The sequence below is a fragment of the Rhinopithecus roxellana genome, chromosome 10 (assembly GCF_007565055.1).
Source record: "Rhinopithecus roxellana isolate Shanxi Qingling chromosome 10, ASM756505v1, whole genome shotgun sequence".
NCBI classification, from domain to species: domain Eukaryota; kingdom Metazoa; phylum Chordata; class Mammalia; order Primates; family Cercopithecidae; genus Rhinopithecus; species Rhinopithecus roxellana.
The window spans coordinates 83,703,482-83,716,614 of record NC_044558.1 but is presented as its reverse complement, the minus strand read 5'-3'; the positions used below and the strand labels follow the sequence as shown (position 1 = coordinate 83,716,614).

Here is a 13,133-nt window from a genome sequence, read left to right as displayed (position 1 = left end):
TACAGGCGTGAGCCACCGTGCCCGGCCAATATACTATAATTTAATGTAAAGTTCATATTTAGATTTCACCAATTTGCCCAATAAGTCTTTTAAAGCTGCTGTTTCTCATTAAATAATTCAAGTAAGGATCATGTATTGCATTTAGTTATTATTTCTCTCTTCCTCCCTTTTTTATTCTTATTTATTTATTTATTTGAGATGGGTTCTCTGTTGCTCAGGCTGGAGTGCAGTGACATGATCTTGGCTCACTGCAACCTCTGCCTCTCAGGTTCAAGCGATTATCCTGCGTCAGCCTCCCAGGCAGCTGGGATTACAAGTGTGTGGCACTGTGCCTTGGTAATTTTTGTGTTTTTAGTAGAGACAGTGTTTCACTATGTTGGCCAGGCTGGTCTTGAACTCCTGACCTCAAGTGATCCGCCCACTTCAGCCTCCCAAAGTGCTGGGATTACAGGTGTGAACCACCACACCTGGGCATCTCCTAACTAATTTTTTTTTTTTTTTTTGTAGAGATGGAGGTCTTGCTATGTTGCTCAGGCTGGTCTCAAACTCCTGGACCTAAGGGATCCCCCTGCTTTGATCTCCCAGAGTAATGGGACTACAAGGCATGAGCCACTGCACCTGTATCTCTCTCTCTCTCTCGACAATGTTAGAAATGTTAGTTTATTTTTGAAGGGCGTGGTGGCTCACTCCTGTAATCCCGGCACTTTGGAAGGCCGAGCTGGGCTGGGTCACTTGAGGCCAGGGGTTTGAGACCTTCTCAGTCTCCTGAATGCCTGGGATTACAGCTGTGTGCCACCACACCCGGCTAGTTTTTTATATTTTTGGTAGAGACAGGGTTTCACCATGTTGGTGAGGCTGGTCTTGAACTCCCACCTCCCAAAGTGCTGGGATTACAGGCATGAGCCACCATACCTAGCCCATTGCATTTAGTTGATGCACATCTTTAGTTTTCTCAAACCTAGGTAATTGCATATCCGCCTCCTTTCCCTTCCCCCACTCCTCATCCCCCATGTGTATTTCACAACATTAACTGTTTTTGAAGTTTTCAAGCCAGTTGTTTTGAAGCATGTCCCTTCTTTTGGATACGTCTGTTTTCCAATGATTAGATTCAGGGCAAACATGTTTGAATACTACACAGATGACCGTTAAGCCCTTTTCAAGACAGAATATTAGAGGCACATGGTTAGATATCAAAGTTGATCGTTTAGTTAAGCTGGGTTGGAATTTTGGCCTCACATTTTGCTAGTTGGGTAAATCGGTTATTGAGACGGTTTTCTCAGCTGTCACACTGGGAGGTAATAATCTAGCTTCATGATGTTGTTGAATTAATATATGTAAGGCACTTAGAACAGCGTCTGGCACATTATAAGTATCAATAAATAAACACTGTTACCGTTATTATTATCACTGCAATTTATAGAGGCCTTAACAGGAACATCCAGCACTTTCAACAGAATATGGCTTATAGGAAGCATTCCACGAATATTTGTTAGCAGAAGGACAGCTCTATGCGAGCTGCTATCAATTACTGCCCATTTTACAGATGAGGAAACTGAAGCTCAGAGAAGCAAAGTAGTGACCTAGGATCACACAGACTGCCGTTAAGTGGCAAGATACGGGGTTTGTACTGAGGCATATTGGATATGTAAAGTGAGGGATAAGGAACCTTAATGTATTTTGTAAATCCTCCACGGCTGTGTGGATGTGAAAAACTGAATTGGAGCGCCACGCAGCGGTTCTCTGGCGTACAGTATCCATCCATACAGTAGGCGCTCAATAAATGTCTGTTGTACGAATGAGGAAAGAAAATGAGTCAGCTGAAGCGAGATCATCCCCTAGCGTTGGTGTGCACCTACGTGGGGATCCATTGCTGCCGACGCTACTCCTGCCGGGTCACCACAGGCGCACGTGTTCCGGCAGGGCGCGGCTTCCGGTGACGCAGCTCCGTCCCCAAGCCCCACCCCTTGCCTGTTGTCGCGCTCGGGGACGGCTGTGGTGTTTTGGCCCATGGGCGGAGCCGTAGTTACAGTCTACTGGGGCGTCGTCCGTAGCCGGGGATCCTGGTGTGTGGAATCGCGGCCCGAGGTTCGCTATGTCTGACGAGGAAGCGAGGCAGAGCGGAGCCTCCTCGCAGGCCGGCGCCGTGACTGTCAGCGATGTCCAGGAGCTGATGCGGCGCAAGGAGGAGATAGAGGCGCAGATCAAGGCCAACTATGACATGCTAGAAAGCGTGAGTGTGGGTTCGGGGCGCCCCAGGTCGCCTAACCCGGTCCCCCGTCTCTGGAGGACTGGGAAGCCAGGGCCGCCTCAACTTGAGCGCTCCGCAATGGATCTTCTCCCTGGGAGGCCCAAGTCGCAGCAAGTGCGGCCTCTGTCGGCACAAGAAGGCAGGCAAAGAACCTTAGTAACTTAACAGCTATGTTGATATCCAGCAAGCGTTTATGGAGCCCTACTGTGTGCTAGGCGCTGGTTTAAGTGCTGTGCATTGTTGAGTTCATTTAATCCTCGCAAGAACCCTTTGAGATGGATGCTGTTACTTTCTCCCTTTTAGGGAGGGGGAAACAGGTGTTACTTGGTGATTGAACAGCTGTCATGTGCTTCGCTGACTGCCTTATCTTAATTTTGTATTTTTTGTAAAGACAGAGTCTCGCTCTGTTGCCCAGGTTGGTATCGACCTCTTGGCCTCAAGCGATCCTCCCGCCTCGGCCTTTCAAAGTGCTGGGATTACAGGCGTGAGCTACTGCACCTGGCATTTGCTGATTGCATCATAACTTCTTAAACTTAAGTGTGTATGTGAATTACCTAGGGATCTTATTAAAATGAAGATTTTGTTTGCGGCAAGGGATCAGATTCTGCATTTGTAGTCAACTTCCAGCAATGCTGATGCTAGAGGTCTAAGGACCGGACTTTGAGTGACAAATAAGGCTCATCCTTATTGCATAAGGAGGAAACTGAGGCCCAGAGTGGGGCAAACGCCTATCTAAGGTCATACAGGTTGGAATTGGCAGCAATGGGTCTGGCTCAAAAGCTGATGCAGATTTTCTTATGCCACCTAGTATAAAATCACAAATCAGTTCGCAGAGGAAGATTCAATTAATTATGCCCAAGTAGGGTGGGATGGAATGCATTTTAGGTGATGTAAATGAAGTTTTTTTTTTTTTTTGGTTTGAGACGGAGCCCGGCTTTGTCACCCAGGCTGGAGTGCAGTGGCTCAATCTCGGCTCACTGTAGCCTCCGCCTCCCAGGTTCATATGATTCTCCTGCCTCAGCCTCCTGAGTAGTAGGGATTACAGGCGCGGGCTAGTACACCAGGCTAATTTTGTATTTTAAGTAGAGACGGGGTTTCACCATGTTGGTCATGCCGGTGTTGAACTCCTGACCTCAGGTGATCCGCCCACCTCGGCCTTCCCAAGTGCTGGGATTACAGGTGTGAGCCACTGCCTCTGGCCATAAGATGAAGTTTCATACGTAGGGCCAGAGAATCATTTCACTGGGTACTGACTATATGCTCAAAGTGGGATTCAGACCTCAGGTCTGTTACATTCAGAACCTGTGCTTTCAAGCAAATTACCAGCAATTTCTCAAACTTTAGTTTATTTTCTACCACATGCAGGATACTATATGCATATACCACTTGTACTGTTATTCCTTTTATATTTTTATTTAAATAGATCTACTTTTAATCTTATATAAATGTATTATTATTATTATTGAGACAGGGTCTCGCTCTGTTGCCCAGGCTGGAGTTCAGTGGCACCATCTTGGCTCACTGCAGCCTCAACCTCCTGGGCTCAAGCGATCCTCCTACCTCAGCCTACCAAGTAGCTGAGACTGCAGGTACATGCCACCACGCCCAGCTAATTTTTGTATTTTTTGTAGCTACAGGGTCTTGCTCTATTGCTCAGACCGATCTCAAACTCCTGGGCTCAAGCAGTCCTCCTGCCTCTGCCTCCCAAAGTGTTGGGGTTATAAGCATGAGCCACAGTGCCTTGCCCATAAATGTATTTTGAAAGAAAATTTCAAAACTCGGCTACATATGGAAAATGAGAATCTTTTCTCTTAAATATAAGGTCAGATGCTTTGCAGGTTGATATGGCACGTTAGTTGCTTCTGGCTGACTGCTGTTGCTTGCTGAAGGCTTTCAGCCTGAAACCCTGCTCTGTTTGTTTTTAAAAAGTGGGTTTGGGCTGGGTGTGGTGGCTCACACCTGTAATCCCAGCACTTTGGGAGACTGAGGCAGGCGGATCACCTGAGGTCAGGAGTTTGAGACCAGCCTCGCCAACATGGTGAAATCCCGACTCTACTAAAAATACAAAAATTAGCCAGGTGTGATGGCGCATGCCTGTAGTCCCAGATACTTGGGAGGCTGAGGCAGGAGAATCACTCGAACCCGGGAGGTGGAGGTTGCAGTGAGCTGAGATCCTGCCACTGCACTCCAGCCTGGGCGACAGAGCGAGACTCTGTCTCAAAAAAAGAAAAAGAAAAAAAGTGGGTTTGGGTACAGTGGCTCATTATTTGAGTGGCCAAGGTGGGAGGATCACTTGAGGCCAGAAGTTCAATACCAGCCTTGGTAGCATAGAGAGACTGTGCCTCTACAAATAAAAGATGTTTTTAAATTAGTTGGGCATGGTGGTGCATGCCTGTAGTCCCAGCTACTTGGGCGGCTGAGGCAGGAGGATTGCTTGAGTCCTGGATGTTGAGTTGAGGCTGCAGTGAGCTATAATTGTACCACTGCACTCCCTTTTGGGTGACAGAGTGAGATGCTGTCTCTTAAAAAAAAAAAAAAAAAAGCCGGGCATGGTGGCTCACGACTTTAATCCCAGCACTTTGGAAGGCCGACGCATGCAGGTCATGTGAGGTCAGTGGTTCGAGACCAGCCTGGCCAATGTGGTGAAACCCCGTCTCTACTAAAAATACAAAAATGAGCCAGGCATGGTGGTACACACCTGTAATCCCAGCTACTTGGGAAGCTGATGCAGGAGAATCGCTTGAACCTGGGAGGTGGAGGTTACAGTGAATCAAGACTGCACCATGACACTCCAGCCTGGGTGACAGACTCCATCTCAGAAAAAAAAAAAGTGGGCAGCCAAAACTATAAACTATAAATCTCGTATAATAAAACATAGGAGTAAATCTTCATGACCTTGGATTAGGCAAAGCCTTTTTAGATATGGCACCAAAAACACAAGCTACAAAAGAAAAAATGGTAAGTTGAACTTCAACATTTAAAACTGTGTTTCAAAGGACTTAGTAAAGAAAGTGAAAAGATAAGCTCCAGAATAGGAGAAAATATTTGCATATCATTTCTCTGATAAAAGGATAGTATCTAGGCTATAGTAAGAGCTCTTATAACTCAATAATAAAAAGGGAACCAATTAGAAGACAGGGAAAGGATCTGAATAAACATTTCTTCAAAGAAAATATGATTAATAAAAATGATCAGTGGCCAGGCGTGGTGGCTTATGCCTGTAATCCCAGGACTTTGGGAGTCTGAGGCAGGAGGATCACTTGAGGCCAGGGGTTTGAGACTAGCCTGGGCAACACAGTGAGAATCTATCTTTACAAAATTAAAAATTAAAGGCTTGGTGCGGTGGCTCACGCCTGTAATCCCAGCACTTTGGGAGGCCGAGGCGGGCGGATCATGAGGTTAGGAGATCGAGACCATCCTGGCTAACACGGTGAAACCCTGTCTCTACTAAAAATACAAAAAAATTAGCTGGGCGTGGTGGCGGGCGCTTATAGTCCCAGCTACTCCCGGGAGACTGAGGCAGGAGAATGGCGTGAACCCGGGAGGCAGAGCTTGCAGTGAGTCGAGATCGCACCACTGTACTCCAGCCTGGGCGACAGAACAAGACTCTGTCTTAAAACAAAAAAATTGAAAATTAGCCAGGTGTGGTGACATGTACCTGTGGTCCTAGCTACTTAGGAGGCTGAGGCGGATCGCTTGAACCCAGGAGTTCAAGGCTGCAGTGAGCTATGAACACACCACTGTACCCCAGCCTGGTCAACAGAAGGAGATCTTGTCGCAAAACAAACAAACAAACACAAAAGCCGTTAACTTTTACAGTTTACATGGGTCAGTTATATGGTATCTGAATTACATCTCAATAAAACTTATAAAAATGGAGGGTCCTAGAGATAGCAAGTAACTGGAGTGTTGCAAAGACCAGCACCAAATGGACACTTTTGCCTTGACAACTGAAGGATTGAAGAGAATTGGGAAAGGAATATGTATTTTTGATTCAGGGTTATTTAATGCCCTGTGTGTGAGCTGCCAGTGTTATGGATCCCACCCTTTGAGAAGCATTATCCAATGTGACATTGATTCTCAAAGGCTGGTTAACTCTTAATCACTGTGGGAAGGCAGGAGCAGATATAGGTTTTTAGCCCCTGGAGCATTTCTGCAGTGTCATGGTGAATCCTGTGTTAGGGGAGTATGGAGAACTATCTCCCTGCACAGTGGACAGTAGGTTTGGGTGTAACCCGGAGGCTTCCAGAGAGAAAGGGAGCAAAGTGAACGGAATCCCTCTTCTCAGTGCCTGTGTACACTGGCAACTTGTCCCTGGACTGACTAATCCTTATAGCCACTGTTTATGACTATGACTGTGCATAGTCGTTTTCTGGGGCCACCATAACACCACAGAGTTGGTGACTTAAAACAGGAATTTACTCTGTCCCAGCTCTGGAGGCCAGAAGTCTGAAATCAAGATGTCAGCAGGGTTGGCTCTTCTATAGGCTCTGAGAGAGAAGCTTCTAGGCCTTTCTCCCAGCCTCTGGTGGCTATCAGCGGTCCTTGGCTTACAGCTGTGTCACTTGAACCTCTGCCTGCATCTTCACATGGCCTTCCTCCTGTTTCTCTGTCCCACACCTACCTCTGCCTTTCTTTTATGAGGACACCAGCCACCAGATGAGCTTATCTTGAGATCCTTAACATAATTACATCTATAAAGACTCTTTTTCAAATAAAGTCATATTTACAGGTTTTGGAGGTTAGCATGTGGTTATCTGTTTTTGGGGACCATCTTGAACCCACTATGCTGTGTATGCATGTGCACTGTGCTGAGTACTCTGCAGGTCAGCTCATTAGTTCTTGCAGCAGGTAGGGAGGGAGGCGAGTGCTCTTATTCCCATTTTATAATTGAGGAAGCTGAGGCTTAGAGAGAAGGTCTCAGCTAAGGATGTCCAGCTTGTATATGGCAGAATTGAGATTCAAATTAAAGTCTAACCAACTGCAGAGCCCCTCCCCTGAACCATGCGACTGGCTTCACTGCTTTTGTGTACTCTCCTCTAACTCATGTCTTTAAAATGTTAAAAAAAAAAAAAAAAGGCGGGGGAGGGGGGGTTGTTTTGAATAGAGAATACATTCCCATAGGCAAAATTCAAAACCTACAGAGGGATGTAAAGTGGAGCTTCTCTCTCCCTGCCCTGTCACCCAGCCACCCAGTTCCTCTCCCTGGAGGCAGCTGGTGCTATCACTGTTTCCTTCTTGGAAAGGCCTTTTAGATCTTTTTATTTTCAGAAGACTCAAAGCTCTGCCACAGCTGGATGCTGTTTGGACTTCTCACTCCCCTCTAGCTTCCAGGGCCAGCAGCCAGGTGTCAGCCACCTGTGGGAAGGAGGGTCTGAAGGAGGGCAGGAAGAGGCTGGCCTTGGGGATGATGCTCAAAGGAGTCTTTGGTTTTATCGGCACTGTTTTAACTTCAAAAAAGAATGGATTCATGCATTACTTGAATTAAAAACAAAAAATGAGGCCGGGCCCCATGGCTCAAGCCTGTAATCCCAGCACTTTGGGAGGCCGAGATGGGCGGATCACAAGGTCAGGAGATCGAGACCATCCTGGCTAACACGGTGAAACCCCGTCTCTACTAAAAAATACAAAAAACTAGCTGGGCAAGGTGGCGGGCGCCTGTAGTCCCAGCTACTCAGGAGGCTGAGGCAGGAGAATGGCGTAAACCCGGGAGGCGGAGCTTGCAGTGAGCCGAGATCCAGCCACTGCACTGCCTGGGCGACAGAGTGAGACTCCATCTCAAAAAAAATAAAAAATAAAAATAAATAAAAAATGAAAGACGCAGTGCCCACCCCAGGGTAGTTGTGAGGACATGAATAGAGCCTAAGGACATGAATAGGGTCTAAGTGATCGGTATGTGGCACTGATACTGTCACCTTTATTATGACTTCAGAGAAGGGTCTGGGGAAAGACATCCTGGGGACATTACACCCATGAGCACCTTTTAACCACATTTCTTTCCTCCAGCAAAAAGGCATTGGGATGAACGAACCGCTGGTGGACTGTGAGGGCTACCCCCGGTCAGACGTGGACCTGTACCAAGTCCGCACCGCCCGGCACAACATCATATGTGAGTGGCCCTCTTAGAGGACTTTCCCCACCTTGTGGTGGGAGGTGTTAAAGGCATACAAATAAAACCAAGGATCTGTATTATCCACTGCCTTCTCTTCTGCCTTGATGGGATTATCTTATTCCCCTCCAAGGACTGAGAACTAAGGGAATGGGCTAGACTCTAAGCTTCTATATTTCTGGTTTCATTTTCTCTCTCTCTCTTTTTTTTTTTTTATGAGCCAGGGTCTTGCTCTGTCTTCCATGCTGGAGTGCAGTGGCGCTAACATGACTCACTACAGTCTCAACTCCCCAGGCTCCAAGTGATCCTCCTGCCTCAGCCTCCCATGTAGCTGGGACTGTAGGCGTGTGTCACTGTGCCTGGCAAATTTTTTTTTTTTTTTTTTTTTTTGAGACGGAGTCTCGCTCTGTCGCCCGGGCTGGAGTGCAGTGGCCGGTTCTCAGCTCACTGCAAGCTCTGCCTCCCGGGTTTACGCCATTCTCCTGCCTCAGCCTCCGAGTAGCTGGGACTACAGGCGCCCGCCACCTCGCCCGGCTAGTTTTTTGTAATTTTTAGTAGAGATGGGGTTTCACCGTGTTAGCCAGGATGGTCTCGATCTCCTCACCTCGTGATCCGCCCGTCTCGGCCTCCCAAAGTGCTGGGATTACAGGCTTGAGCCACCGCGCCCGGCCGCTGATTTTTTTTTTAGTAGAGACAAGTCTTGCTAAGTGGCCCAGGTGAGTCTTGAACTCCTGGACTCAAGTGGTCCTCCTGCCTCGGCCTTCCAAGGTGCTGGGATTACAGGCATGATTTGTTTTTAATTAAAGAGCTAGGAGAGAGTACAGATTGGATAGTATATTTGTTTTCTGTTTGTGCCATAACAAATGACCACAGACTTGGTAACTGGAGATAAGAAGTCCAGATGGGTCTCACTGACTAAAATCAAGGTGTTGGCAGGGCTGGCTCCTTCTGGAGGATCTAGGGGAGAACCTGTTTCCTGGTCTTGTCTGGTTTCCAAAGGCTGCCCACTGTCCTTGGCTCATGGCTTTGTCCATCTACAAAGCTGGCAATCGCATTTCCCTCACTCTGATTCTGTCATCACATCTCTGTCTCTCACTCTCCTGCCTCCCTCTTGCACCTATAAAGACCTCTATGATGACACCAGGCCTACCTGGATAATCCAGGATCATGTCCTTATCTTAAGGTCCTTAATCACATCTTCAGAGCCCTGTTTGCCATGTAAGATGCCATATTCCCAGGTTCTAGGGGCTAGGATGTGGATGTGTTGGAGGCCGTTATCCACTCAGCCATAGGTAGGCAACTGTTTCCACCACAGAGTCCTATTAGCATTTATCCTCCACATTTTTCACTTACTAACTCCTCTTTAATCTATTTGAATCTTGATTCCATCTGCATCACATCTTATTTATTTATTTATTTTTTGAGACAGAGTCTCACTGTGTCACCCAAATTGGAGTGCAGTGGCACGATCTTGGCTCACTGCAACCTCCACCTCCCGGGTGACAGAGCAAGAGACCATCTCAAAAAAATAAAATCTGAGCAATTCCTTATTGGTCTTTTTTTGAAAAATCTGTTCTTGGCCAGGTGCGGTGGCTCATGCCTGTTATCCCAGCACTTTGGGAGGCCAAGGCAGGCAGATCACCTGAGGTCAGGAGTTTGAGACTAACCTGACCAACATGGTGAAATACTGCCTCTACTAAAAATACAAAAATTAGCTGAATGTGGTGGCACATGCCTGTAATTCCAGCTACTCGGGAGGCTGAGACAGGAGAATCGCTTGAACCCAGTAGGCGGAGGTTGCAGTGAGCCGAGAGAGCACCACTGCACTCCACCCTGGGTGACACAGCAAACAAAACTCTGTCTCAAAAAAAAAAAAAAAAGAATATCTATTCTCACAAGTTTATTTTATTGTACAAAATAACTTTTTTTAAGAACAGTTGGCCGGGCGCGGTGGCTCAAGCCTGTAATCCCAGCACTTTGGGAGGCCGAGACGGGCGGATCACGAGGTCAGAAGATCAAGACCATCCTGGCTAACATGGTGAAACCCCGTCTCTACTAAAAAATACAAAAAACTAGCCGAGCGAGGTGGCGGGCGCCTGTAGTCCCAGCTACTGGGGAGGCTGAGGCAGGAGAATGACATAAACCCGGGAGGCGGAGCTTGCAGTGAGCTGAGATCCGGCCACTGCACTCCAGCCCGGGCGACAGAGTGAGACTCCGTCTCAAAAAAAAAAAAAAAAAAAAAAAAGAACAGTTATAGATTTACATACAAATTGGAAAATAATGGCCTGGCGCAGTGACTCACGCCTGTAATCCCACACTTTGGGAGGCCGACGTGGGCAGATCACCTGAGGTCGAGAGTTCGAGACTAACCTGGCCAACATGGAAAAACACCATCTCTACTGAAAGTACAGAATTAGCTGGGCATGGTGGTGTGAACCTGTAATCCCAGCTACTCAAGAGGCTGAGGCAGGAGAATCGCTTGAATCCAGGAGGTGGAGGTTGCGGTGAGCTCAGATTGTGCCATTGCACTCCAGCCTGGGCAACAAGAGCGAAACTCTGTTTCAAAAAAAAAAAAAATTGGAAAATAATGCGGAGGTCCTTTGGCTTCTGTATGTAGTCTCCTGTGTTGTTAACAGCATATATACATATATATAATATATACACATATGTGTTTATATATAAAATACGTGTGTATATAAAATACATATATGTGTATATATGTAAAATATATACATATGTGTATATATAATGTACATATGTGTATATATAAATATATACATGTTAACATATATACATATGTTATATATACATAATACATACATATGTGTTATACATACTTATATACATATATATACCTATATATTTTATACACATGCATGTGTGTATATATACATATTACATATGTGTGTGTATATATTTATGTATACACGCACATATGTATATATGCAAAATATGCTCACTGCAACCTCCACCTCCCAGGTTCAAGTGATTCTCTGGCCTCAGCCTCCCGAGTAGCTGGGATTATAGGCGCCTACCACCACACCTGACTAATTTTTCTTTTTTTTTGAGATGGAATCTCACTTAGCTGCCTAGGCTGGAGTGCAGTGGCACGATCTCGGCTCACTCAATGCACCCACTGTCTCCCGAGTTCAAATGATTCTCCCGTCTCAGCCTCCCAAGTAGCTAGGATTACAAGCATCCACCATCAAGCCCGGCTAATTTTTATATTTTAGTAGAGACAGGGTTTCACCATGTTGGCCAGGCTTGTCTTGAACTCTTGACCTCAGGTGATCTGCCTGCCTCAGCTTCACAAAATGCTGGGATTATAGCTGTGAGCCACCGTGCCCGGCCAACAGCTTATATTAATATGGTATGTTTGTAATTGCAAATTTGTGTTTTGAAATATACTGCAGAAACATTTTGTACTGAAAAAAACCCTTTCAGTAACATTTTGATTAGAATTGTAATATGTTGTAAATAGTCATTTGCTCCATTCCCCAGTAGCTGTGTATTGAGCAATTCCTGTGTACCAGGCATTGCAGATTCCAGGGATGCTGTGGACCTCTCATCAGGGCAGGGCTTTTCTAGTGAAAGTGCACGTGTGTTATGTAAGTCTGCCTCCCAAGTACGTGTCTCCACTTGTTCAGATCTGGGTTCTTTTCCCACATCTGCTCCTCTGGGTTGAGAACTTGAATCCCTTAACGACTGAGGGTCTCACCTTTGCTCCAAAGTGACAGTGGCAGAGGAGGCAGGTCAGGTAGTATGGCAAGCCCACTGACAGGCACAGGGTATCAAAATACCAGCTGCTGTGCTGGCGTGGCCTGCAGATTGCCATGGTGGTTCACAACATTTTGAATTAGCTGTCTGTACTGAAAAATCAGAGAATTTCACTTCAGACATCCCAATTTTCAGCTTTTCTGGAAAAATCAAAGATTTCATGGCATGGGCTCTTCCTCCCAAACCCCACCAATTGGCAAGAGCCCTGCAGCAGGGGTGCCCTTTGGCCACCTCCCTGTAGGCTCCCTCTCCTGGACTGAGTGTCTCCAGGATTACTAGGCTTACGCAGCATTTTTTTTTTTTTTTTTTTTTTTTTTGAGACTAAGTGTCGCTTTGTTGCCAGGCTGGAGGGCAGTGGCACCATCTCGGCTCACTGCAACCTCTGCCTCCCGAGTTCAAGCAATTCTCCTGCTTCAGCCTCCCAAGTGGCTGGGATTACGGGCACATACCACCACGTCCAGCTCATTTTTGTATTTTTTAGTAGAGACGGGGTTTCACCATGTTGGCTAGGTGATCTCTATCTCTTAACCTCGTGATCCTCTTGCCTCGGCCTCCCAAAGTGCTGAGATTACAGGAGTGAGCCACTGTGCCTGGCTTATGCAGCATTCTTCCTTCTAGAGGATTTCAGAGAAAAGTGAAATCTTGATTACACCCAGCCTGAGTCATTCATTCACATGACCACAGTGCCAGCCCCTCATATGCCTTTGAGGTCATGCCTATGGATTCAGCTGGACGTTACCTTCCTTCTGCTTACCTCTCAGGGCTCACCCGAGACAGCACTGCCTTCAGGAAGCCTTCCCTCATCTCCTAGATTAGCAAGGGCAGACTTTCCTGCTGGCCAGGCCTTCCTGCAGTCATCAGATGTTACTGTAATTACTTATTCTGGAGCTGCTCCTTGCAGGACTGAACACTCCCAAGAGGGAATGTCCTCTGTCTTGGTCAGAGACTCCTCTTCGCCTCTAGCTCCATGTATGGCATGTAGTAAGCACTTGTTAACTC

General features: G+C 46.6%; 1 protein-coding gene across 1 annotated transcript in view; it reads left to right on the top strand.

Moving 5' to 3' along the window:
* Positions 1-1,968: 1,968 nt before the first annotated feature.
* Positions 1,969-13,133, top strand: part of PSMD9 (proteasome 26S subunit, non-ATPase 9) — a 30,415-nt gene continuing 19,250 nt past the window's right edge. Inside the window, exons 1-2 of the mRNA XM_010368339.2 lie at positions 1,969-2,230; positions 8,255-8,357. Of these exons, the coding sequence (XP_010366641.1) occupies positions 2,093-2,230; positions 8,255-8,357 (241 nt within the window). The 5' untranslated portion in view covers positions 1,969-2,092. The remainder of the gene's footprint in view (positions 2,231-8,254; positions 8,358-13,133) is intronic.